The sequence below is a fragment of the Miscanthus floridulus genome, chromosome 1 (genome assembly GCF_019320115.1).
Source record: "Miscanthus floridulus cultivar M001 chromosome 1, ASM1932011v1, whole genome shotgun sequence".
Classification (NCBI taxonomy): domain Eukaryota; kingdom Viridiplantae; phylum Streptophyta; class Magnoliopsida; order Poales; family Poaceae; genus Miscanthus; species Miscanthus floridulus.
Window position 1 is genome coordinate 177,919,453 of NC_089580.1, and position 26,256 is coordinate 177,945,708.

At 47.1% G+C, this 26,256-nt stretch overlaps 3 protein-coding genes across 4 annotated transcripts in view; all 3 read right to left on the reverse strand.

Moving 5' to 3' along the window:
* LOC136549563 (conserved oligomeric Golgi complex subunit 6-like) overlaps nt 1-12,789 on the reverse strand; it is a 29,036-nt gene extending 16,247 nt beyond the window's left edge. The window contains exons 1-2 of the mRNA XM_066540878.1: nt 12,408-12,789; nt 12,278-12,330 (exon numbers count right to left, since the gene is read on the reverse strand). Coding sequence (XP_066396975.1) covers nt 12,278-12,330; nt 12,408-12,623 — 269 coding nt within the window. The 5' untranslated portion in view covers nt 12,624-12,789. The remainder of the gene's footprint in view (nt 1-12,277; nt 12,331-12,407) is intronic.
* Nucleotides 12,790-13,261: 472 nt separating this feature from the next.
* LOC136549550 (nuclear pore complex protein NUP133-like) lies at nt 13,262-21,644 on the reverse strand. Of its 2 annotated transcripts, none has more exons than XM_066540866.1 (8): nt 20,716-21,644; nt 20,416-20,540; nt 18,743-20,323; nt 17,183-17,898; nt 15,908-16,066; nt 15,424-15,742; nt 14,928-14,995; nt 13,262-14,029 (listed from the first exon to the last, which is right to left on the reverse strand). In XM_066540866.1, exons 1-8 carry the CDS (start codon nt 20,892-20,894, stop codon nt 13,490-13,492), a joined length of 3,687 nt encoding a protein of 1,228 aa, XP_066396963.1. In that variant the 5' UTR covers nt 20,895-21,644; the 3' UTR covers nt 13,262-13,489. The 2 variants fall into 2 exon arrangements, with proteins under 2 accessions (XP_066396963.1, XP_066396957.1); XM_066540860.1 differs by having other exon boundaries at nt 13,264-14,029; nt 18,548-20,323; nt 20,716-21,643.
* A 2,876-nt stretch (nt 21,645-24,520) lies between these two features.
* LOC136503568 (cytochrome P450 CYP94D108-like) lies at nt 24,521-25,947 on the reverse strand. Its single transcript, XM_066498603.1, has one exon. The coding sequence runs from the start codon at nt 25,945-25,947 to the stop codon at nt 24,526-24,528; it is 1,422 nt and encodes a 473-aa protein (XP_066354700.1). The 3' UTR covers nt 24,521-24,525.
* Nucleotides 25,948-26,256: the final 309 nt, after the last annotated feature.

Consider the following 26,256-nt stretch of genomic DNA (forward strand, 5'->3'; position numbering starts at 1 on the left):
CAAATGTGAATTTTGGTTGAGCAAAGTACCATTTTTAGGTCACATTTTATCTAGAGATGGAATCTCAGTAGACCCATCAAAAGTGCAAGAGGTCATGGATTGGAAAGCCCCAACTTCGGTGCATGAAGTTCGGAGTTTCCTAGGGTTAGCAGGATACTATCGCCGGTTTATTCCAGACTTCTCAAAGATAGCTAAACCTATGACCAGACTACTTCAGAAAGATGAGAAATACAAGTGGACACCAGAATGCGAAACAGCTTTTCACACCCTCAGAACTTTGTTGACTACCGCACCAGTGCTAGCACAACCAGACATTGAAAAGCCTTTTGATGTATTTTGTGATGCATCAGGAATAGGTTTGGGATGTGTACTTATGCAAGAAGGGAGAGTAATTGCATATGCCTCTCGGCAACTGAGAAAACATGAAGTCAACTACCCTACACATGATTTGGAACTTGCAGCCGTTGTCCATGCCCTAAAGATATGGAGACATTACTTATTGGGCAATGTATGTCATATCTTTACTGACCACAAAAGCCTTAAGTATATCTTTACCCAGCCAGAACTGAACATGAGGCAACGTAGATGGTTGGAATTGATTAAGGACTATAATTTGGAAGTGCATTACCATCCGGGTAAAGCTAATGTAGTAGCCGATGCACTTAGTCGGAAGTCCCATTGCAACACTGTGGAAGCACTATTGGAAGATGGATTCAACTTGCTACATCCTGCTGTATTACACAATATCACAATCAGTTGTTCGCTTGAAGGCAAAATCATAGAGCTACAACAGACTGATGTAGGAATAAGTCACATAAAGAGAAAAATGCAAGAGCAAGAAACAAAACATTTTAGATTGGACGAAAAAGGTGTATTATGGTTTGAGGACCGACTAGTGGTGCCGAAAGACCGTGAGCTAAGGAATCAGATTTTAGAAGAAGCTCACTCGTCCAAATTGTCTATCCACCCGGGTAGTAGTAAAATGTATCAGGATCTAAGAAACCGTTTTTGGTGGACTAAGATGAAGAAAGAGATCGCAGCCTATGTTGCTAGGTGTGATAACTGCAGCAGAGTGAAAGCCGTCCATATGAAAACCGCTGGATTACTTCAGCCACTACCTATTCCAGGATGGAAATGGGAAGAGATCAGTATGGACTTTATTACAGGCCTTCCAACAACGCCCCAAGGTCACGATTCAATCTGGGTCATTGTTGATCGTCTCACAAAGTCAGCCCATTTTGTACCAGTTCACACAACATATCACGCGGGCAAATACTCTGAGTTATATGTTTCACAGATCGTGAAATTGCATGGAGTACCTAGGACCATAATCTCAGATAGAGGACCACAGTTCATAGCTCGTTTCTGGGAGCACTTACACCAAGCTTTGGGAACCAAGCTAATCAGAAGCTCAGCTTATCATCCGCAAACTTCAGGACAGACAGAAAGAGTAAACCAAATCCTAGAAGATTTACTTAGAGCTTGTGTTATATCTTCAAAAGGTTCATGGGAGAAATGGTTGCCTTTAGCTGAATTCTCCTATAACAACAGTTATCAAGCGAGTATCAAAATGGCCCCATTTGAAGCCTTGTATGGCAGAAAATGCAGAACTCCATTGAATTGGATCGAGCCCGGTGAAAGGAGATATTTTGGTATTGATTTTGTCAATGAAGCCGAAGAACAAGTACGTATCATCCAACAACACATGAAGGCAGCTCAATCAAGACAGAAGAGTTACGCTGATAGAAGAAGAAGACCACTAACTTTTGAAGTAGGTGACTATGTGTACTTAAGAGTATCGCCCATGAAAGGTGTGAAGAGATTTGGGATGAAAAAGAAGCTTTCACCAAGATATGTAGGGCCATACAAGATATTGGAACGAAAAGGAAATGTTGCGTATAAGCTACAACTACCACCAGAGATGAGTGCAATCTTTGATGTGTTCCATGTTTCTCAACTAAAGAAATGTCTTCGAGTACCGGAAGAAGCTATTGCACCCACCAACGTGCAGCTCCAATCGGATCTGACCTATGAAGAAAAGCCAATTCGAGTATTAGAAGTGATGGAGAGAGTAACAAGGAGTAAGATCATTAAGTTTTATAAAGTGGTGTGGAACAATCATAGTGAACAAGATGCTACATGGGAAAGAGAAGATTATCTGCAAGAAGTTTATCCCGCCTTTTTCCAAGAATGGTAGGTCTTGCAAATCTCGGGACGAGATTTTTATAAGGGGGAGGGGCTGTAACACCTCGGGTGTTAGCCTTGCATAACTTGACTTGCATAACATGAACATGAGCATCAAGCATTCATAAATCATCATTTACAATTGAAACATCTGATCGAAACATATGAAACATTGCTTGTTATTTCGTGTTTCTTGTAACATATACATATGATCATGTGCAAATAAAGGCTAGTGTGTAATGTTGGTCACTATAACACCTTAACTACACTTAGGTTAACAAAAGGAACCTTGTTCATGAAGGCCACATTTCATGACCAAGCACTTGAGTGATATTTCATGTGATTACTTTCAATAGCTATATGAGTGACTACTACATGAAATGCTTAAATGGCCTTGCAAATTGTTTTAACATGCTTAGGATATCATCATGAACAACTTTGGTATTTAGGGCTAGGGCTAAATTGGTCATTTAGCCATAGTTTGAATGTGTATCTTGATTTCAAAGTGACATGTTTGACTAAAGTTGAACTAGGTGTTAGAGGCCTTGCATGGAGGAGTTCACTAAAGCAAAGTTGTAGTGTTTGACATAAGGAACAACTTTCATTTTGATGTCATGGACTGATTTTGCTTCTAACATGCTTGAATGGGTCCCACAAAAACCAGCAAAATCCAGTTTTCCACACTTAACAAATTTTCTAAGTGTATGCTCGACTGACAGCCTGACGAGCCGACCTTGATCATGATTTTACTCGGTGTACGATGCGAATTAGAGCTCGATCATTGAACAACAATTGAAGCTGGTACCTTGGGCTACAAAACTCATGTTGGGCATTTGCACGAAGGAGCCACGGATTAGCCGGTAAATCAAGTTGAAATCGCGCTGTCAGGCTCGGCCATCGTGTTCTGACGAAACTGAATCGCGCGTTCAGTGGCCGACCGACGGCAGAGTCCGCGCGCCGCGTGTCCCCGGCGATGGCCGCGCGTCGCCGTTGCTCTGTCCGCGCAGGCCACGCTGCGCCTGGGCGTGCCTTCTTCACGCCAACGCCCGCCCGCACTCACTCGCGCTCCATTTCAGCTTCGCCTCGGCCTCCTTTCTTCGCCGCAGCAGCAGCCGAGCGCCCTCAGCTCCGCCGTCGCCATAGCCCCGCGCAGCTCACGCCTGGCCACTCCCGCACCACCGTGATAGCTCCACCGTCTCCCCCGCACCCCGTAGCTTCTTTCCGTGCCCGCCATTCGCGCTTGGTAAGCCTCCGCCGCGTGCACGGGCTCGCCGGAGCTCCGCCGCAAGCCCCGTCACCATGGCCGGAGCGCCACAGTCCACCGCTCCATGCGTTAGCTAGTGCGTCGAGTGCGCCTTAGGTAGCTGGTGCTCGTCCGAGCTTTAGGTCGAACCACCATAGCCTCCACCGGCGTTTTGCCGTGGTCCAGCCCCGCCGCCCCGCCATTGCCGCCGCCGTCGTCCTTGCCGTCGTCAATAGGGCCGGCCAAGTGGCTCAATCGATGCGCTAGGACAAGTAGATCATCGTGTGATGATGTCACCGCCGGCAACCTCGCCGTCGGCGAGCTCTGGCCGCGCCAGCACCGCGCAGCGCCGCTGCCCTGCTCCGTGTCGATGACGTGTGGGGTCCCCTGACCAGCGGGTCCCACCTGTCAGCGACAGCAGTAGTGTAGACTAACTCATTTTGAATCCAGTTTTTGAATTGTTTTGTTATTTTTGTATCTTTAGATTGGTAGCTCCAAAAATGTTGAAATAAATATGGTTGTGTTCCTTAGGAAGTGTAGTATTTAGGAAAAATATGTTCTTGGGTTCAACAGTAGAAAATTTTGGAGATTTAAATAGGGATTTCAAATGTGCTTTTGAATGCAATTAAATTTGTTTATTTTATATCTAAAGTTCCTGTGCTCCAAAAATTATGAAATTTTTGTGGTAGGCTATTCTTGTCATACCTGAGCTTGGATAAAAATTTGAGAACCAGTGCATGTGTAGATCTATAGTTATAGATTTTTCTTTTATAAATAGTTAATCCTTGTATGAATTTTTATAAATTAATTATAAGTCCAAAATTCATGAAATTAATTGGAGGTGATACTAGTACCATATGGATGTTAGGAAAAATAAGAAATCTGTTGCTTGACACTTTTCAATAGGATTTTCCATTTATGCTATTTCAAGCCTTGCTTCCTTATCATTTTTGTATGGGATGTTCTCCTTAGTAAAATGACCTGAAATTTTTATAGTAGTCCTTTGATAGCTTTATTAAGGCTCTGTAAATTTTTGAGAATTTATTAAGCACATCTGATGTATATTTATTATTTAACCTAGATATCTAAATAAAATAATAAAGGCAAATTAATAAATAGTTTGGGCTTTGCCATTATGTTATCTTAATTATGTTTGGTATGCTTAAACTGTTGGTAGGACCTAGGTTGTCAAATTGTGAATGATTACATGAAGTAGAGGTGTTATTACTTTATATTGCATGTTAAGTCATTTCCGGACTGATTCTAGAAAATGATAAGTTGCATGTTGAAACTGATGTAGACTGTAAAAATGGTTAATAACAAAGTTGTAGAAAATTTGATAAGCTTTCCAGAAAGTCCAGGATCACTAGATTTGGAATTGTAAAACTCCAGTTATGAGTAAAACAAGTAGATACTGCTTATGGCATAGTCGATGCATTGTAGGAATAGTTAAGTAGTAAGCGAGAAGAGATATGCACCTACTCAAACAATGCGATGCACTTGTTAACATTATGCATTCATAATACTCATACCATACTCATGCATCTAGGATCGGAGGAAGAGATCACGTTGCTGGAATTCGAAGAAGCCGAGGAAGGGAACCCGCAGGAGGATCCGCAAGCCGCAGCTCCCGAAGGCGTGGAGCAGAACCCTGAAGAACTTCCGGAGTGCCCTGACCACCGTCCTACTTCCTTTCTGCGAGGCAAGCCCCGGAGCATTATAAGTCTCCCAGTAATTTACAACTGTTTACTTACGTATTTATGATTGATGCATTAGGTTATAAGAGTTGAATGAAACCACTTGATGCATGTACATTCCTTGTCCAGAAATTACCCCTTTAACCGGTATAGGTCCAGGATCGAGTATATGCTTAGCCATGCTTAGACCGGTAGAAGTCGGGTGATTTCCTGTCACCTGCGAGATATAGGTGGATACCGGATCACGATTGGTCATAATTGCCATTGTGGAAAAGAACCATGGTTAATGTAAATGGAGACCGGGCGGGATATCGATAGAAAAGCAACAAGGCATGGAGGTCTTGGGTGTGGATCTATCCCCGTCTGTGTCGATCAAGGACCGTACCGTTGTTGGAACTTCTGACAAGATTGAACGCATGCCTCTCACTTAGCTGGCCGGATAACTCGTTCCGACCGCGAAGCCGAGTAATTCAACTCAGGCCGGGAATCGTTTTGTTGTGCGCTCCTTCCGGGGAACGATCAGACTGAGCCCAAGGGCAGGCTTGGCCTGAGCATCCTGGCATCTGGTGTTCCAGAATGTGCGGCGCAGTACGAACCCGCGAAATGTGTACCGGAGTTGTACCAAAGGTGACCTAAGACTATCGTGGCTGGTAGGTCTGGGTTTGTGTTAGGAATAAATTCCCAGCTGGTTGAAATCGATTCGAATCGCCGTCTCTCCCGGATAGTGAGAAACTTGGCTAGCTCCAACATCGTAGTAACTGTGTTATGAAACATGATGGTTCAGATGAATATGGAATTACAATACTTGCTATGGTTACTATTGTATGATTCTAAATAATATACCACATGTTTGGCACAGGATAGTTGCTAATCTAGAAATGGATAGTTATAATTAACTTGATAAAGGAATCACAAGTGTACAAAGATTAATTGCCCTTTTTCGCAAAACTGTTGTCAAGTTACGTCCACTTATACAGCCTTGCATAATCCTTGGAGTCATTTATTTCTGGTTCATGACGGGTAAGTCTAGCTGAGTACCTTCTCGTACTCAGGGTTTATTTTCCCATTGTTGCAGATGGCACTGTGTATCATGGTTATTGCAAGAGTTGCTTCTATCCCGCTGTGGATGAGGAGTAAGCCTTGGGCAAGCTTCCTTAGTAATTCCTATCTTTGCTTTTGTGGATCGTGATCTGGCATGGCACTGTATCAAACTACGTTGGAAACTTATCTTCGAACTTATTTGCTTCCGCTTTAATTATCAAACTTGGTTTGTAATAACTTTCTATTCGTACTCTGATGATGAAAAGTATCTGTGAACTTTATGTAATATGTGGCATGTATGTTGAATCCTGTACGATCTTGGTTGTTGTAAATCGTTTATCGAGACCCGTCGTGGTACTCGACGGACTACCGGGTTTATATGGGTTCAAGTATGACAGTGCGACCGCTTGCGGATTGCCATTATACTTGTATTCTTATAAATTGGTCGGTTCTGCGACAAGGACAACGCTACTTCCTGCTGCTCGTCGACGACCTCTCCCGCTACATGTGGGTGATGGTCCTCGACAGCAAGGGAGAGGCTGCGGACGCCATCAGGCACGCGCAGGCTGCTGCGGAGGCGGAGTGCGGCCGCAAGCTGCGCGTGCTGCGCACCGACAACGGCGGCGAATTCACGGCGGCTGAATTCGCGTCGTACTGTGCTGACGAGGGCATTCAGCGCCACTACTCCACGCCGTACAGCCCGCAGCAGAACGGCGTCGTCGAGCGGCGCAACCAGACGGTTGTGGGGATGGCTCGGGCCCTCCTCAAGCAGAGGGGGATGCCGGCTGTCTTCTGGGGAGAGGCGGTGGTGATGGCCGTCTACATCCTCAACCGCTCGCCTACCAAGGCGCTCGACGACAGGACGCCGTACGAGGCTTGGCATGGGCGCAAGCCGGCGGTCTCCCACTTGCGGGTCTTCGGCTGCCTCGCGTTCGCCAAGGAGCTTGGCCACATCAGCAAGCTCGACGACAGGAGCACTCTGGGAGTGTTCATCGCTACGCGGAGGGCTCGAAGGCCTACCGCATCCTCGACCCGAAGACACAGCGTGTGCGCACGGCGCGTGACGTTGTGTTCGACGACGGGCGAGGATGGGCGTGGGACAAGGCGGTGGACGACGGCTCGGCTCCGACGTACGACGACTTCACTGTCGAGTACGTCCACTTCGAGGGAGCTGGGGGAGTAGGCGGCTCTTCTTCGGCGAGCGCGTCTACCCCAGTCCCCGAGTCTCCACCGACCCCGGCGCCTGCTACTCCGACAACACCACGCTCTCCAGCCAGGACCTCGGCTGCGATGAGTTCTTCGCCGGCTCCACCACAGCCGGCAACACCACGCACTCCAGCACCGACAGGCACCACTCCGGGCACGTCTACTCCACCACCAGCTCGTGTCGAGCACGGCCCGGTTGAGCTCGCTACTCCGCTCTCTCACGACGAGGAGCACGTCGACGCGTACCACGACGGCGAGCCGTTGCGGTACCGTACGATGGAGAACCTTCTCGGCGACCAGCCGGTGCCGGGACCGGTGCCTCACGACCTGGAGGCGCAGTTGCACCTTGCGTGTGACGACGGCGAGCCTCGATCGTTTGCAGAGGCCGAGAGACACGCGGCATGGCGCGCCGCGATGCAGTTGGAGATGGATGCGGTTGAGAAGAACCGCACCTGGGAGCTTGCTGACCTTCCTCGTGGTCACCGCGCGATCACCCTTAAGTGGGTGTACAAGCTAAAGAGAGATGAAGCCGGTGCCATCGTCAAGCACAAGGATCGCTTGGTGGCACGAGGTTTCATGCAGCAGGAGGGGGTCGACTTCGACGACGCCTTTGCTCCCATGGCACGGATGGAGTCCGTGCGACTCCTCCTTGCGCTAGCTGCCCAGGAGGGCTGGCGTGTTCATCACATGGACGTCAAGTCGGCGTTCCTTAACGGCGACTTGAAGGAGGAGGTCTACGTGCACCAGCCGCCGGGATTTGCGATCCCCGGCAAGGAGGGCAAGGTGCTCCGCCTGCGCAAGGCCCTCTATGGCTTGCGGCAGGCACCGAGGGCGTGGAATGCCAAGTTGGATTCCACGCTAAAGGGGATGGGCTTCGAGCAAAGCCTGCACGAGGCGGCCATCTACCGACGGGGCAGTGGAGGTAATGCTCTGCTGGTGGGTGTCTACGTCGACGACTTGGTGATCACCGGCACCAAGGATGCGGAGGTGGCGGCATTCAAGGAAGAGATGAAGGCCACCTTCCAGATGAGTGACCTGGGGCCTCTCTCCTTCTACCTGGGAATCGAGGTGCACCAGGATGACTCCGGGATCACGCTTCGACAGACCGCCTACGCCAAGCGCGTCGTTGAGCTAGCTGGGCTCACCGACTGCAACCCAGCTCTCACTCCGATGGAGGAGAGGCTGAAGCTGAGCCACGACAGCATGACGGAGGAGGTGGACGCTACGCAGTACCGGCATCTTGTGGGGAGCCTTGGTGAAGGGTCGAGATGGCGACTAGAGGGGGGGTGAATAGTCTTTTCTAAAACTTAATCGCATCAGCTAACCGATACAAGTGCGGAATTAAAACTATCGGTCTAGCCAAGACTATACCCCACTATATGTGTTCACTAGCACCTTGCAAAGATAACAATTATGCAACAAAGGTGCCGGGCTAGCTAGAGCTCTCCTAAACAATTCTAGGAGCAAGGTTACACAAACCTATGCCACTAGTACTTTAAGCAACAAGGGAGCTCCTACACATGCTAGTAAGCAAAAGCACAAAGCTAACTAAGCTCACTAGCAATGCTCAATAACAAGGCAACCAATGCCTAATTAGAGAGCGCAAATACTTAGTTACACAAACTAAGCAATGTGACTAACAAGGTTACTAAAACCAAATTAGCCACGCAAGGGAGCTACTTCTATGCTACACAAGCAAGAAGGTAATTAGCAAGCTACACAAGCTATCTAATTACAAGAGCAACTACACAAGCTTAATATGTATAAAAGTAATTGCAAGCTTGTGTAATGGGGATGCAAACCAACTGGAAGAATAAGGTTGACACGATGATTTTTCTCCCGAGGTTCACGTGTTTGCCAACACGTTAGTCCCCATTGTGTCGACCGCTCACTTGGTGGTTCGGCGGCTATTAGCATCACCCGCTAAGCCCGCACGTCGGGCGCCGCAAGAACCTACCCCTTGAGTGAGAGTAGCTCAATGACACGCTTTACTAGAGTTGCTCTTCGCGGCTCCCGCGGGGCGAGCACAATGCCCCTCACAAGCACTTCTCCGGAGCGCCGCACAAGCTTCTTGCGCGCTTCGACGGAGACCACCACCAAGCCGTCTAGGAGGTGGCAACCTCCAAGAGTAACAAGCACCACCGGCTTGCAACTCGATCACCTAGTGCCACTCGATGCAACCTCACTAGAATCGCTCACTCACACAATCGAATGATCACTATCAAGTATATGTGTGATGGAGGGCTCCCAAGCACTCACAAGCATGGACACTAAGTCCCTTGAGGTGCTCAACACCAGCCATGGCCGAGGGCCACTTCTATTTATAGCCCCAAGGGCTAAACTAGCCGTTACCCCTTCACTGGGCAACGGTCGGGCCGACCGGACGCTCCGGTCGTGTTGACCGGACGCTGGACCTCAGCGTCCGGTCGCTCGTAGACGACCACGTGTCCCGATTCCAACGGTCACTTGACCTGACCGGACGCTCCAGCTTCAACTGACCGGACGCTGAACCCCCAGCGTCCGGTCGTTTCCAGTAAGCTCCCGAGCATGACCGGACGCGTCCGGTCGAACGCGATCGGACGCAGCCAGCGTCCGGTCACACTCCAGCTACTGCGTCACCGTACGTCAGCCTGACCGGACGCAGCCTTCCAGCGTCCGGTGCATTCAGATCCAGCGTCCGGTCAGTTGACCGACGCCAGCATCTTCGCGACCAACACGTTTTCACTTCTAACTTCTTCACCCTTGCTCAAGTGTGCTAACCACAAGAATTTGCATCCGACGCAATAGAAAATAGGCATTCCATTTTCCCGAAAGCGCCGAATGTGTATGTGTGCCAACACCACCAAGTGTACACCATCATGTGTATGTGTGTTAGCATTTTCACAATCATTTCCCAAAGGATGTTAGCCACTCAACTTGCCACGCCACTCGATCCTAGCGACAATGTAAAGTTAGATCACTCGAGTGGCACTAGATGACCGATATGCAAACAAGTTTGCCCCTCTTGATAGTACGGCCATCTATCCTAAACCCGGTCATAAACTTCTCTACACACCTATGACCGGTGAAATGAAATGCCCTAGGTTATACCTTTGCCTTGCGCATTCCATTCCATCTCCTTCAATGTCGATGCAACACATGCACCAACACGATCAACAATGATATGATCCACTTCATATCATCACATGATCATATTGGTTCATCGATCTTGACTCTACTTGCTCTTCACCGTTGCCATCGTCCATCGGCGCCAAGTCTTGCTCAAGCTTCACCGCCACGCGGTCCATCACTCCAAAGCCTTTGACTTGCCCTTCACGCTTGCAACCGGTCCATCAAGCCAAGTCTTGTCTTGATCTTCTCCACCTTGATCACATGACTCAATGTCATGTCTCATGTGCATTTAAGCTCCTTCATCATCACATGTGTGAGCTTTGCAACATTTCCAAGCCATTTACACCTTCATGGCATATGTTGCTCACACACATGTACTTGTGGACTAATCACCTGTGTATTTCACATAAATACAATTAGTCCACCTAAGTTGTCACTCAATTACCAAAACCAAACAAGGACCTTTCACTTGGCTACCTCGCCCACACACGGCCGGACCTGGCATTCTCCGTCGGCTACGTTAGTCGGTTCATGCAGCGACCGACAACGGAGCACCAGCAGGCTGTGAAGAGGATCATCCGCTATGTTGCGAGGACTCTCGACCACGGCCTCTACTACCCTAGGTGCCCTGGGGCGGCACACTTCGTCGGGTACAGCGACAGCGACCACGCCGGCGACATCGACACCAGCAAGAGCACGAGCGGGATCCTCTTCTTCCTCGGCAAGTGCATCGTTAGCTAGCAGTCGGTCAAGCAGCAGGTGGTGGCCATGTCCAGCTGCGAGGCCGAGTACATAACGGCCTCCACCGCTTCGACTCAGGCGCTCTGGCTCGCTCGACTGCTTGGTGATCTCCTCGGCAGAGACACTAGAGTGGTGGAGCTCAGAGTAGACAGCAAGTCCGCTCTGACCCTGGCAAAGAACCCCGTCTTCCATGAACGCAGCAAGCACATCCGGATGAGGTACCACTTCATCCGATGCTGTCTTGAGGAAGGGAGCATCAAGGCGAGCTACATCAACACCAAGGACCAGCTTGCGGACCTGCTCACCAAGCCCATTGGGAGGATCAAGTTCCTTGAGCTCTGCTCCAGGACCGGGATGGTTCAACTTTCCCACAAGACGACGCACAAGACTTAGAGGAAGAATGATGGATAAGTCTGGCTGTTGTGGTCTTTGTGGGGCTGTTGTGGTCTTTGTGTTTTTAGGACAGCATAGGACAGCATCTTAGACTAGAGGACAGCATCTTAGACTAGCATCTAGAGGACAACATCTTAGTATCTAGGACAGCATCTTAGACTAGCATCTTAACATATGCTTGGCTGGCTAGCAACCTATAAATATGTATCCCCAACCCCTCGGGTTGGCATAGCATTGAGAAGTAAACCAGAAAATTGTCCCAACTCCTAGCGTCATCCTCTCTCGATGAGAGTAAGAATTCTGCTACTTCCGAGAGTGAGAATTCAGCGACTAACATTAAGGGACCAAACTTGGGTAGTACAAGAAACCATATCATGAAAGTTTAAGCCTATATTTTATTACCTATAGATAAAAAATGTATTCAGCAAGAAAAAATGCTGTTGGAGAAACAGAATTTCTAGGTAGCATTTGAGAAAGTGTAACATTTCAAGCTAGCCCGTTGCAACTATAGCACAGCCCTAGTATCTCTTCATTGCTTTTGTTAACACTAACTATAAGATACTGATTATTAGTTACTGGTTCTTAATATTCCATGAGCAATTTCCGAGTAAGCAGAGCAGACAGCAGAAACAGCACTAGGGCAATGAACAAAGCAACTCACTTCTTCCAGGAGTCGTTCAGCGCGTGCACCTCCCCCTCGACGCGATCCAGCGCCTGCGAGCAGAGCAAAGCAATCACCAAACAGGGCACAGCGGCTGCGTAAGGAGGAGGGGCAGGTGACAACACCGCACCTTGTGGGCGGGGAGCGAGGCGTCGAGGAAGTGGCGGTTGATGGCGAGCGCGCGCTGCTCAATGGAGGACTTGAGGTTGCGGCGCGCCTGCGGGGTGTTCTGGACGTAGAAGGTGGAGAGCGCGCCCAGCGAGGCCAGCAGATCCGGGTTATCCGTCCGCGTCTCCAGCACCTTCTTCAACTTCCGGGACACCCCCGGAGCTAGCGCCGCCGCCATCCCGCCCGCTGCCGTCACGGATTGTCGACCGTGATCTCTTTTCTCCGCCCCCGCCTTCCTCCGCCTGCGAGAAGGGGGTTTGGTAGTTCGGGATCTGAGAGGACGGAGGAGTGAAGATGGGTCGACGACGCCTCGGCAGTAGTAGCCGGACGCGGGGAAGGCAAAGCTTCTGCACTGCAGCCCGTGTGCCGATGTTGGGCTGTTGGCTGCATAGTTGGGCTAAATTTTTAGAGCCCATGATAAACCCAATAAGCTGATTCCTTCAGTATTCTACTGCTTGCCGCTTCACCATCGTCCATCCACTCAACGCGTTGGCCGTCCACTATCATCAGATATTTTTGTCCTTTTTAGATCGAGATTAGATTTACTATCAGCATGCTATCTAAACCACACGTCCACAATGTCCAGCATTTTAGTTGTTAAAGTTAAGTAAACATAGAAAATATTCTCTCCTGAACAAATTTTCATGCTGGCATACATAATTTGATCGACACAGAAGGTATTCCTCTCCAGAAAACCAGAAAAGAAAAGGCACCCTGTTTAGAAGTGTCAGCTCATGCTAAAAACTGGCGTGAAATGATAATCTTGGGCTACGGAATCATGTTTTCTGTGACTGCGCAGAGCAGAAACAACCAAAACTATATATCCCGTGTTGCCAAGGTTCGTTTGGCTTATAAGCCATACTTTTTCGGCCAACGAACAGTATTTTCCTCTCGTAACAAATCAGCCAACAGTACTTTCAGTCATGGCTTATCAGTCAAGCGAACAGGGCAAAGATTTTTACGATGATGAAACTACCAGATGGCAATTACAATGAAATGACTGCAATGTTGTGCCAGTCTATCATAGAAATCTAAAACTATTATTCATGAGTCCATCTCCACAGGTTCTGTGGCTGCAAAAGTAAGTTCCTTGCCCATAATCACTGCAGTCGTCATCAATTTACCAGCATCTGGAAAATCCTTGTGCTGCATCAGCACTTCTTCAACTGACAAGCATTTGCTCTCCAAACCTCTCAGATGTACATCCTCTTTCTTCACAGGCAGCACATCCTCAAAGGTGCCGTCATACACCACAGCATCCGGGCTGTAACACAACCTGGAAGCTTTGAAGAGGACAGTTGCTTGAAGAGATTCTTCGATGACTTCGTCACTCCAACCTTCTAACGTGGATGCCTCTGAAAGCTTTACGCAATCATCCTGGTCAGTTGCATTCATCCAGCATGCCTCTAGAAGACCTCTGTTGGAGCTTCGGAATGATGAGCTTGTCAAAGCAAATACTTCAAAAGCTTTAAGGGAGAGCTCTCGGTCTCTCCTCAAGCACATCTCAATCAGTTCTGATGGACCAAGCAATGTGTTTGTATATTTGACTTGTGCAAATTCTGGATCATGCTGAACAATTTCTTCCTGTACAGAAAAGAATGGGCTACTATTAATCTGGTCTGCTGACCATCCCTACTCCACTCAGAAAAAGACAATGATACCATGATTTCAAAAGCAAGTTTTGAGGAATAGCCCACCCACACCACGTTAAGACCTCAGGAATTAATAACCCCGGGCTGATACAAGACGGTTACATGCTAATTCCCAGTCTAACCCCATTCACTTTTCATACTCTTCATTTTTCTTTCAAACATCCAACACTTTCAATCAATCTAATTGCCTCCGGACTCCAAAACAACCAAAAATAGCTCAAAGTAACAGTCTCACAGGGAGCTACAAGCCTACAGTGTTGTGCTGGTACCCAGTGGGATTACATTATTATTTTATATTCTTTTGGTCAGGATCCGAAGGGCGGGCCTGGTTCAAGCGGTAGAGTCTTACCGCCTGTGACCGGAAGGTCCCGGGTTCGAGTCGCGGTCTCCTCGCATTGCACAGGCGAGGGTAAGGCTTGCCACTAACACCCTTCCCCAGACCCCGCACAAAGCGGGAGCTCTCTGCACTGGGTACGCCCTTTTTTTGGTCAGGATCTGGAAAACTGATGTATACACCTAAATGGCCTGCAGGGTTTTCCATTTTCTTGTATAGCTTGGATTTGAATACCCAAAGTACATATGATAGAGCTTGCATTCAAACCACATAATTTATGTAGTTTGAATTCTGAAAGCAATTAATTAAGATACAGTCATGGTAACATGCATCTATGTCGTGAGACGAAACAGATGTTGATCTATTGCTGAGTAGATTCTAGGCTCCCATGATGCAAGGCGATAACATTTTACTATGAAATTTAGAAACGGATGCCATGGCTACTTGACTAAAGAATAGAGCTGTAACAAAACAAGTTATGCGTACGACAATTCACCTGCAGTTTTAGAATCCGCATGTCTGCTTCTATCCGTGCAACCTTCACTTCATTACCAATATCCTTACCTATTTGTCGATGGAAAATATATCAGGGATGTGTTATCAAGAGGGAGAAAATCTATGTTCACTTCTCTAAACTCTAAAGTTTTCTTCTAAGCATTCAGTAACTAAACATTTCTTATTCTGCAGAAACTTCAGTAGAATCAGGCAGGTTTTCTTGAAAACACAATAAGATTCCAAGTAAGAGGCCACATGAGACTAAAAGGGTTTGCATAGGCGTAATCCAAATTCTCATTGCTAAGCATGAGAAATAACTAATAACCAAGACAATCGCACAAATTCCTTATTCAAATTTTGTAACTGATAAAATAGCATTTTCATTATGTAAGGGAATTCTATTTTGTGTAATGCCATAAATGTATGCAGAATATGAGAAGTTCCTGATGAATTGTTTCAGTGCAGAGTATACCATGAAAGTAGGCAGAAACACCTACCTGCTGTTGCAGCAATTTTAGAGAGATAAAGAAGACGTCTTCTTTCAACAAAGGATAGTGGCTTTCTGCTGGTTGTGAAGCTAGCATCTCCATCAGGACTACCACGCAGAGCATAGGTATGAAGGGTCTCAGAAGCAGTTGAGAACTGGTTTAAGCATATCTCATGAAGCCACAGCAGATCACTCCGCTCTTTCAGAAAGCTTGCAAGCTCTTCCTGGAATTCTTCACCTAGCCTTAACAGCTTAGAGTAGTCTCCTCTGTTGACTAACTCTTTAAAAACAAAGAAACTGAATCCCCCATGAGGCCCTACACTATCATGCTGCAACAAGATGAACATTTTAAGTTAGAACCATGTCTCAGTAGAAGGTAGAAAGTGAATGACCAACACATTTGATGCTAAACTATTGAACCAAATTGAACATGTTATCCCCTACAGTAGAATAGGGGATTGGTAACAAATTTTAGATATGCTCGTGATTTATACCATTAGGCTGCGAAGGAGACCTGAATCATCTAGATCATAGCAAATCTGCCACAGTGTCTGGTACCCTTCATGTCGTTTGGCTGTTGCTAAAATAGGAGAAATAACCTTTCTAAATATAGATTCTTTCAGATCCGGATTGTCCGTACCATCTTTTGACTCCTGATATATTAGGAAAAGATATTAGTTGTTATGTATGAAGCTCAAGAAATTCTGCAGCTGCCAAAGAGGTAGACACCACACCAACCCAGCACACAAACATGTAAGCGAAATTGGAGATCATCCAAATACACCTTTGCCACACTTCTTTATCATTCCAGTTGAAACCATTTTCTTTTTTACCACTAAAGCTATCCCTCCGGTTTGCAAATACTTGAGGTTTTGTATAAGATTTGAGTCAAACTTTTAGAACTATTACAAATAATAACCTTTAAGGTATTTCGTTTAGAACTTGAAGGTCATTGTCTTCAAAAGTATTTAAAAGCGTAAATTTATTAGGATGTTGAAGGGCGGGCCTAGTGCAAACGATAGAGTCTTACCGCCTATGACTGGAAGGTCCCGGGTTCGAGTCGCGGTCTCCTCGCATTGCACAGGCGAGGGTAAGGCTTGCCACTGACACCCTTCCCCAGACCCCGCACAGAGCGGGAACTCTCTGCACTGGGTACGCCCTTTTAAATTTATTAGGATGTTCATTTATTTCCTAATGGAAAATAGTGGCCAAAGCTATGTTTTGGGGACCATGGCTTTGTACAAAACATCAAGTATTTGCAAACTGGAGGGAGTAAAGGCTAACAACCTTACATTCATGGCAGATCACTGTACTATACTCGTATGTGTTATCATCAGAAATTGTTATGACTAAAAAACAGATACCGAATAATAGACTGAATGACTACTGTAGAAATCAAACGACAATCAGAGAACTAGTTGAGCCTAAATCATCAAAACGCAATACCATGGATCCAATATGAAATATGGCAGGCTACCTGAATACCAAAATGGTGCCTGATTTACTATTACAGATATGTGAATCAAGTTAGAACTTTGAAGGCTATTCCAGTACAACAGTGCATTATCAATTAGATAAGCTATGCTCATATTAAATAAGTACAATATTAATATTATCCAAGTGAACGTCAGACAAGTACTAATCAGACCCAAAAAAACATAAGATAACCGAATAAGCAAATAAATGGATAACATCAATTGCAAACGTTAAACATCTTAATGCAGTAATGATGGTTCTTAGGAAAATAACGATGTTCAGCTAAACCAAACCTGGTATTTGACCTCCACTATTTGTTTAGAAAGGTTGTAGAGGGATCTGAGAAGTTCATCTCTTCGTTCACAATATTCTGGGACTAGCACACCATGTTCCTGCCCACGTTCAAATTGGGCAGTTAAAAGGCCTATATATGCCTCCAGTAGAATATCTGTGAGTCCTTCCAGCTGAGACCATAGACTAGATTTCATTGACATGTCTGCAGCTCCTGATTCTCCCAAAAGCTCCATAATCAAGGATGATAAACTCCAGATTCCAGACCGTACAACAGGTTGGCTGTTCCATGTTATCAGTCCTTCAGGAGATGGATACCATTCCTTGTGATCCTTCCTGTAGTGTGATGCTGCCTGAACTAAGGTGATACAAGCATTTGCTAACTCAAGTGCACGTTGCATCTGAACAGAAGGGTGTTCTTCTCTACTAATGATGTATTGAAGCTCATGGGATAAACAATAAAATAGATCCTCTATATCAGAAACCCTACTGTAGAACACTTCAGCATTATCACGATCCATTAAGAGAACCGTGTTTCTTCGAGCTTTCTCACCAACCAACTGAATAAGGTTCCAAAGGGCGCCAGTACCTTGGGTTTTCGACTGAGGTGATAAATGAGTGCTTGAGCGTTGCTGGATAATAGCGTTTTGTAATTCCCTAAGGTGCGCCATTCCAGAGAGCTTTTCACCATGCTCCATGACAGTTAGCATTGCTGCTCCTACAGAATGATCAAATTGCTTTGTTTGTCAACTAGAACTATATTAAAAATAATCCAGTAACGATCAAACTCAAAGAACAGAATCAAGCTTCTGTGTGTATGGCTGTATTGTCACTATAGTTCTACTCCCTCCATTCCAAATTATAAGACCTTTTGGCTTTTCTAGATACATAGTTTTTGTTATGCGCTTAGATATACAATATGTCTAGACACATAATAAAAACAATGTATCTAGAAAAGCCAAAAAACATCTTATAATTTGGAAAGGAGGGAGTACATACTATTATCATTTCATCACTATGTTCAGGAAAGCAAAACTGTGGTCTCTTATGAAAAATGATTAATAATCAGATATATGAAGACCATGTAACACAGCACAATAGTAGGACTACAAAAGGCTAGTTAGAACACTCCTATTAGGTAGAGTACATGATAAAATCCATCAGTTGTTGACAATAATGTTCACAAGGATGGCATGGGGAAGAAGAAGAAGAACAGCTCTCAAATGTACTCGACTTTTAAGATCAATTAGAAGTATTTGAATTGTGTTATTTACATTAGAATATTGCTTCTATACTTAAACCTACAAACAAATAACACTGTTTAATGAAGATAATAAACCAAAATGATGGTAAGAGTGAATCCACACTTTGCTTTGAAGCGAGTTCTTCATGGCACTTTGACAAGACAAGAAACTGAAGGAATTTCTCATGTTTTTGCTGCTTCTCAACAAGGGATGAAACAATTGTTGAGGCAAGAAATTCAGCTTCTCTGGTTGTTGTCCAGTGTTTAGCTAATGTGTTTACAATGGATTTGCTCGTCCGAACAAATATGTTCATCTCACCCTCTTTCTCAAATGCTCCTGCTGCTCTAAGCTTTTGAAGTGCCTCATTAACTGCACTGGAGATTATAAAATCATGAAATAACCGGTTCAGTAGCATTTCAGACTCTTCATCAACCACAGACTGCTGAGCTATGCCAGTTAATGCAGGCCTTTGCCTCTCTCCAGCACTCCAAGCCTCAGAGCTAACTCTCCTGGGAACAACACTAGCACTGAAGCCCTGACTTCTTCTTTTCTCCTCAGCAATTGTTTCATTACAACTACCCTTTCGTGACAAGCTGTGTTCTGGCGGTTCAACCCCACCAACTAATACAGCTTTTTCAGGAATTGCCCAGACTCCTGCCTTTTCTGTTAGAACAACCCAAGCACCTTCATCTCTGTCCTCAGCTGATGGTATAATGGAAGCATCTAGGACCTTTCCAGCATCCCAAGGCAGATCAAACTGATAAAGTCGGGTGGAACCTCTCCAATACAGGGCCACTGTTGCTGTTCCATCACCTGACAGGATGATAACAGAACCAGAAGGCTTACCACCAGTTTTTAGCCTCATGGAGAACAAGAATTCATCATCCTCTACCCTAGCCTTAGGAATTATCACCTGAGAGGGAGCTTTTTTCTCCAAAAACCTTTCAACTTTAGCTACATTATCTTCAGACGAAAACTTCTGGTTAGGTTTGTACAGCATTGTCAAAAGAGAATACTGAGTGTAGTTTGACCCACTAACCCTATCTTTGCATAATGTAGCAACAAGAATGCTAAATTCCTTCCCATGCTCATCTATCTGCATGTCCAAAAGCCATATATTTTTCTGCCCAGCTATATCTTTCTTAATGCCCACATCTCCGTCAGTACCAACAATTCCGTGAGACCCTAATTTTTGTACATTGATGTCATGCAAGAATGAGATACTCCAACATTGCACCTCATTGTTTGTCAATAAAAAGAACTTCCGGTCAGAACCCTCAGATGAGACATTACTTGGTAACCAAACCAAGGACCTTCCACCATTACTTTTCTGAGAATGATCGGCACCACCATCTCCTAATGTATCTGCATGAACTTTTCTTTGACGAATTCCTTCCGGTGAACACTGGAACAGCCACAAAGCACCTGCAGGCTCAGAAGCTATCGCAATGCACTCATGAATACATCCTGGAACTGCAGCCGCAATAAGCGAATTAAACCTCAAACAATCAGATGCAGCATCACATGCAGACACCTCACCATAACCTGATGAACTAAGAACTAGGCTCCTATTAAATTCAGCATAGATATCAGGCCAATAAGCAACAGCTTGTGTTCTTTTGTTGCAGAGGACCACGCCAGTTGAACTTTTTCTATGCAACATTTCTCCACTGTTTCTTGTTGATGCACCACTATTATGCCATCTCATTATACAAACTATCCACTGAATACCGAGGAGGGGTTTCACGTCATTGTATCCGATAAGAGAAGATGGAATGTCAAGTACAATACAGTCTTTTGCAACAGAAGTCAAGTAACTCCATATAAAAAGCTCATTTCCGCATATCATCCACGCAAGGGATGTTTCTTTATCAATGCCACCAGCAAGCATGTTCTTGCCTACAAGAGTTGCGCAACAGGTATGTATGGCTCAGTACGAGCAAACTATTAGCATGTAAAATAGTGCACACGCAGTGAGTGGAAACAGTTACCAGACAAATTCTTCTGTAGCAGGCTGGCTTGGGCATTCCGAACAACTTGGGGAAACTCTGCTACGTGCACTGGTTGGATCTGGTCTGAATCACCAGTCCTGTCAGTTCGCTTCGACGTCGAAATCCTGGAAATTCGCAACAAATAGAACGATCAGAGCTCCTACGCCTCAACTAAACGTGCTACCCTAACGGAAATCCAAAATGAAGAAAGTAGATGTGCCCGCGCAGCACTCCCTTCCGGGGCCCTCAATTAGATACGGCCATAAGACAAAAACAAATCAGCTGAGAAGAAAGGGATACCTAGCGAGGAGGGAGGAGGAGTTCCATGGGGCCGGGGTGCCAGTGGCGGGGCGGTCGGGCACGGCGAATCCGCGAGACGACGGGGAATGGGAGGAAGCAGCAGGAGGAGGTGAAGGGGATTCCTCCTCCCTGTCCTTGCGGTTGAGGAGGTGTGGCCTCCTGATTGCCGGAGAGAACATCTTCGGCGGCGCGGTGGCTAGTCTGCTAGGACCTCGCCTTCTCCGACCAGCCGGCTTCTGGCCCTCGGCACCCTCTCCGGTGGCCGGTGGACTAGGGTTTTACTAGAGTTTGGCTCGTTTCTTTTCTCTTTTTTGCGATTTGCCCCCTTCTTCTAGGAGGGACACAAAAACGGGGAGATCGGTTTGAATTTTTGTGAAGGCAATAACCGCATGAGCAAGCCTGACTTTTTTTTTGCTAAAATCTTGTGAGAATTACTCATTCCATTCCAAATTATGGGGTTTTAGTTTTTTTATACGCTAATGCTCTTACACAAGCTCCCGTCCGCCGGACACTGCGCCCCACTCCTCTTCACCCGTCATTCGTTCAAGCCCCATCCCGCCCGCGACGCTTGGCTCCCCAATCCCACGTGCACGCTCCATCTTGCGCTGCGCCACGCGTCCCATCTCCTCCCTCACCCCCACCCACACAGGAATGATCGCGTCCGTCCCCACGCCGTCCTTGCCCGGGCGGTCGACTCCGGTGGGTACGTGATGTCAGCGGTGGCGAGGGTGCTGCAGCAGCGCACGGTGTGGGGGCCTAGGAGATGGCGCTCCTTGTGGGGCCCCTCTAGGCGGCGGCCCTCCTCGGCCTACTGCTCGACTGGGGCTCCTCGGCATCCTCCTTCTCAGTCGTTGTCATTCCAGTCCCCACTAGGTAGGCCGTGGCAACGTGGGTGAATGTTGTGTTTCAAGTGTTTTATCTGGATGTTGCAAAAGTAGATCTAGGATGTTGCATATGTATTATGTTGCAATGATAATATACGCATGTTGCAAGCCTATGTTTCAAGTGTTTCAGATGTATGTTGCAAATATTTTCATCTGGATGTTTCAAAAGTAGATCTTAGTGTTGCACATGTTGCAATGGCTATACATGCATGTGTTCAAGTGTTTCATCTGTTTCAGACGTATGTTACAAATGTTTTATCTGGATGTTTCAAAAGTAGATCTTGTGTTGCACATGTTTTTTTACTCTAGTGTTGCACATGTCGAAATGATGCCAGTGGCTGGCGTTACAGCGGACTTCCTCGCACGACGTGACTCGCCCTCCCCTCCTGTCCCTTCTTTTCCTTCCATCTCCTTGCCGCGATAGTTCAAGCTCGACGGATAAACCATACCCGACTAGCACGCAGGCGCCCACGGAGGTGGTGGCCTCGGGTGGGCTTGACGGTGGTGCGATGCCCGCGTGGTGGCCTCGCAGCAAGCTGAGGTTCGCGCCGTCCCCTCACTTATGCGCCGGAATAGAGCAGCCGCGGGTGTCTATCCGGACGTCCGACGCTAGTCCTGCCATTTTTTATATATATAGTTTTTGTTATACATTTATATATATACTATATTTAGATACATAGTAAAAGTAATGTATCTAAAAAGTCAAAATATTTTATAATTTAGAACGGATAAAATAATATTTTGCATGAAAAGACAAGCTAAAAAGTACTGTTCGTTGATTTGTTGTGAGATGAATACATTGTTCCTTCGCTGAAAAGGTACGGCTGAAAAGACAAGCGAACAAGGCCCTTGTCATATTGACGATCGAGTCCCCTCTAGAATGTTTCATTGAATTTCACGCATTTTCAATTGAGAAGGTTGCATGCCCTTCCAAGAGAGTTCAATTGAAAGCAACAATTAAGATTAGCAAAGCCGTTGCAAATTTGAGGATCTAGTATCCAACGGATTTTAAGACTAGCAAGACTACACAAAGAAAAAAAAACAAGATGTTAAAACGTCAGCAATACAAGGTTGCAATAATTCAGCATGAATATTAGTGTGGGGAAAGGGTGATGATAGGATAGTCCCCCTTTTTTTAAAAAAAAGAAGGCCTTCCCTTAATAAACCTCAAACATCATAAGACCTTTGTAAAAATATTAAGATTTGGTTCGGGTGAATCAAAACTTGGAATTTTAGGGTGATTTTGGCACACAGAATTGGTTCATATTCTTCTTAGAATCAGTAGAAACCATGCCAAATAGCGCACGGGTGAAACATTTCTAGCAAAAACGGTTCCAAGTGAATCTCACTTTTTTGCCTAGGAATGTGAATAGCCGAAAACATGGTTTCACAGAGATTCTGATTCTACAGCCAAATGGTTCAGTGATCCTGATTCACCATCTGAAACGTTTTTTTGATAGAATCTGATCTAAAACGTTTCTACGAAAATCTAGATCCCTACCAAACGAGCTCTTAGAGTATCATGGTATTGATGAGGTGGCCTTTTAAGATAATGTTTGCAAGAAACAAATGCTGTTGACAAACATGTAAGCATCAGTAGATATTAACAACTCTATAACACATTACTCCTAAGACACATCACTCCGTCCCATAATAAATAAGTTTCTATAATTTTTAAGACAAATTAAGGATGTTGGCAAAAGACCATGCACCCTTATCTACTTTCCTTTTCGAGAGGATATCTCTTGAATTTAGCAGCTATCGCTTATATGCACCCATGATTAATTAAAGACAATGTGTTCATGTTTGTGTATAATGTTATTTATTTTCGGACAAATTTTAAAATCTTATAAAGTAATTTATTTTGGGACGGGAGAGTAGTTGAACTATACGCTCTACGTCAGACGGTGCTAAATAAGTCAGCTCGGACAGAAAGTGAATAGAGTAGCTCAGGGGCATATACGTTCATGCAAGTGAAGATGCTCCCGTCCGCTATTGAGTGAGAGGGTAGCGGAGACAGAGTAACGACTGAGTTGAGGAGCATAAGCTGAACGTGGTTGGATCCCAAGCTATGATCAAACCTCTCACCTCTGAAGCACCATCGGCCTGAAAGCGCGATGTGGTCAGAGATCGAGACGATGGAAGGAAGGAGCCAAGCTTTGTAATCGAGGGAGAGCCGGACAGGACATCATCACATTTTTCCTCCTGGCCTGGGTCCATGGACGTTCTAAGAGAGGTAAAACAGAAATATTATACAACACATATATGTTTTAGCAAAAAAAAAAAAACACATAGATTTTTTCTCTCTCCCTCCCTCTCTCTTTTCAACTGTCTTCTCGGCCTATACGCGTATATGCGTGCACTCCCGCAACGGCGTGACCAACTCGGCTCCCACGGAGGACCAGCACGCCAGCCAGCCGAAGGACCGCCCGTCCTATACGCGTGTGGCCGGAGGACCGCCCATCCGACGCCCTTGCATAGAAAAAATATTTCTTGTGATCTGTGGATCTGTGATCTTGTGATTGTCTGGAGGTAGAAGAAGGCTGAAGGTAGAAGAAGACTAGAAGTAGAAGGAGGATGGAGGCTGTTGGATCTTAATTCTATGGTGCAAAAAAAATCATATGTTGAAACTACATGACTCGAGGTAAAAAAAATATGGATTTATGCATAGCAACTAAGAGACACCAAATCACAGAACAGACTGGACTCCATTGACGTCACAAACATGAGAGTGTAGTTACAAGGCCACCTCTAAACACCGACTCAACTACGTACATGACAACAATATAGGAAGGTGTGCACACATTAATAATATATAAGCTGGTAACACTTTCAAAAGAAATGAAAAAAAGACTTTTACTTGGATCCTGAAGCGTGGCCTGCATGATGGAGATTCCAAAATGCAACACGGGACGATAACGAACAGTCAACATAGCATTGCCTGGTGTAGGAACTGATGGAGTTGTGATAGCTTGTAAGTTCGCAACAGCAGCTCGTCAGTCTCGTCTCTGCTCCCGTCCGCCATCCGCAGCGTCAGCGACGCAACCTGCCGGGGCCTGTACGCGCCGTCCACCGCGACGTCGAGCTCCTCCAGCACGCACGCCACGATGGACTTCATTTGGATGTACGCCATCTCCTTGCCCACGCACAGCCTGGGCCCCGCGTGGAACGCCACGAACCGGAACGGGCTGTCCGGTCGGAACGTCCCGTCAACGGGGTTGAGCCACCGCTCCGGCCGGTACTCCCGCGCGTCGTCGCCCCAGACCGACTCCATCCGCCCCATCCCGTATGAAGTGTACGTCACGAACCACCCTGCCCGCACGGCTGTGCCGTCGGGCAGGACGTCGTCTGTCTCCGCCCGCAGCGTGTTCAACGGCACCGGCGGGTACAGCCGCATCGACTCCGTGATGGCCGCGTGCACGTAGTGCATCTCGCGGAGCTCGTCCAGGTCGAAACCGATGACGTTATTGACGTCGCCCTGTGCACGCCGGGCGCGCACAGCAGCGACCTCGTCGCGGATGCGGCGCTGCACGTCCGGCCGCGAGGACAGCAGACAGAAGAACCAGGTGAGCGCCGAGGACGTGGTCTCGCGCCCCGCCAGTAGGAAGCTGATCACCACGTCGCGGAGGGGCACCTTGGACTCGGAGTAGGTCTCGTCCTGGCTCGCCATGAACCGCGACAGGAGGTCGTGCTTGTCAAAACCGGCTCTCAGCATCTCCTCCCGCCGCGACTGGATTATGCGATCGGCGAAGTCGTGCACCATCGCGATGGACTCCCGCAGCCGCTTCTCAGAACCAACGTTTAGCGCTTTCTTGATCTTCCAAAACCCCGGGACCGCGTACCGGAACCGGCCCACGCTGAGATTCGCAGCGTCACGGAACGCATCGGCGAAGGTGCAGTCCGCCGTGTAGTCGCCATTGTCCGCGAGCTGGCGCGGGTCGTGGTCGAAGGCGACGCGACAGATATTGTCGAACGCGAACCGCTCGAGCGCGTCCTGGAGATCGAGGGGGGCGCCGGACGCCGCGGCGCGCCGCAGCAGCGGGAGGAGGCGGCCGTGTAGCTCGGCGTGCACGCAGCGCGCCACGAAGGCACGGAGAGAGCGCGTGGTGAACTCGTGGCTGGCAACCTTCCGCTGTGCGCGCCAAGCCTCTCCGTCGGCGGTGAAGATGCCCCGGCCGAGGAAGTCGTGCAGCAGCGACGAGAACCGGGGCCCCTTGGGGTAGTTGTCGAAGCTGGTGCGCAGGACGTGCTCCACGTTCGCAGGGCTCGTCGTGATCGCGCCCCGCACGCCGCCCGGCCGGCGCAGCACGAATGTGCACGTGGTCTGGCGCTCGAGTGCCTCGGTCATCCAATCCAGCACGCGGTGCCGGTTAGCCAAGAACTCTGGGAGGTGCCCGATCAGCGGGTATGGCTCCAGCCCCGGCGGGTACGTCGGCGCTGCCTTGTTGACGATGCTTCGAGCTCTCCACGCATGAAGAACCAGGACTGCGCTGGCGACAAACAGCAGCAGCAGCCAGAAACCAGTTATGAGGACTCTGGGTCTTTGACGCGCAGCTGATTAGCGGGGGCCCCGGTGTATGTTCTGTTACTAGTTGGTACCTATACTGGGCTAAAGATACAAGGGCTCTTGTATGGTTTTCAGAATCTTCATTTTGGT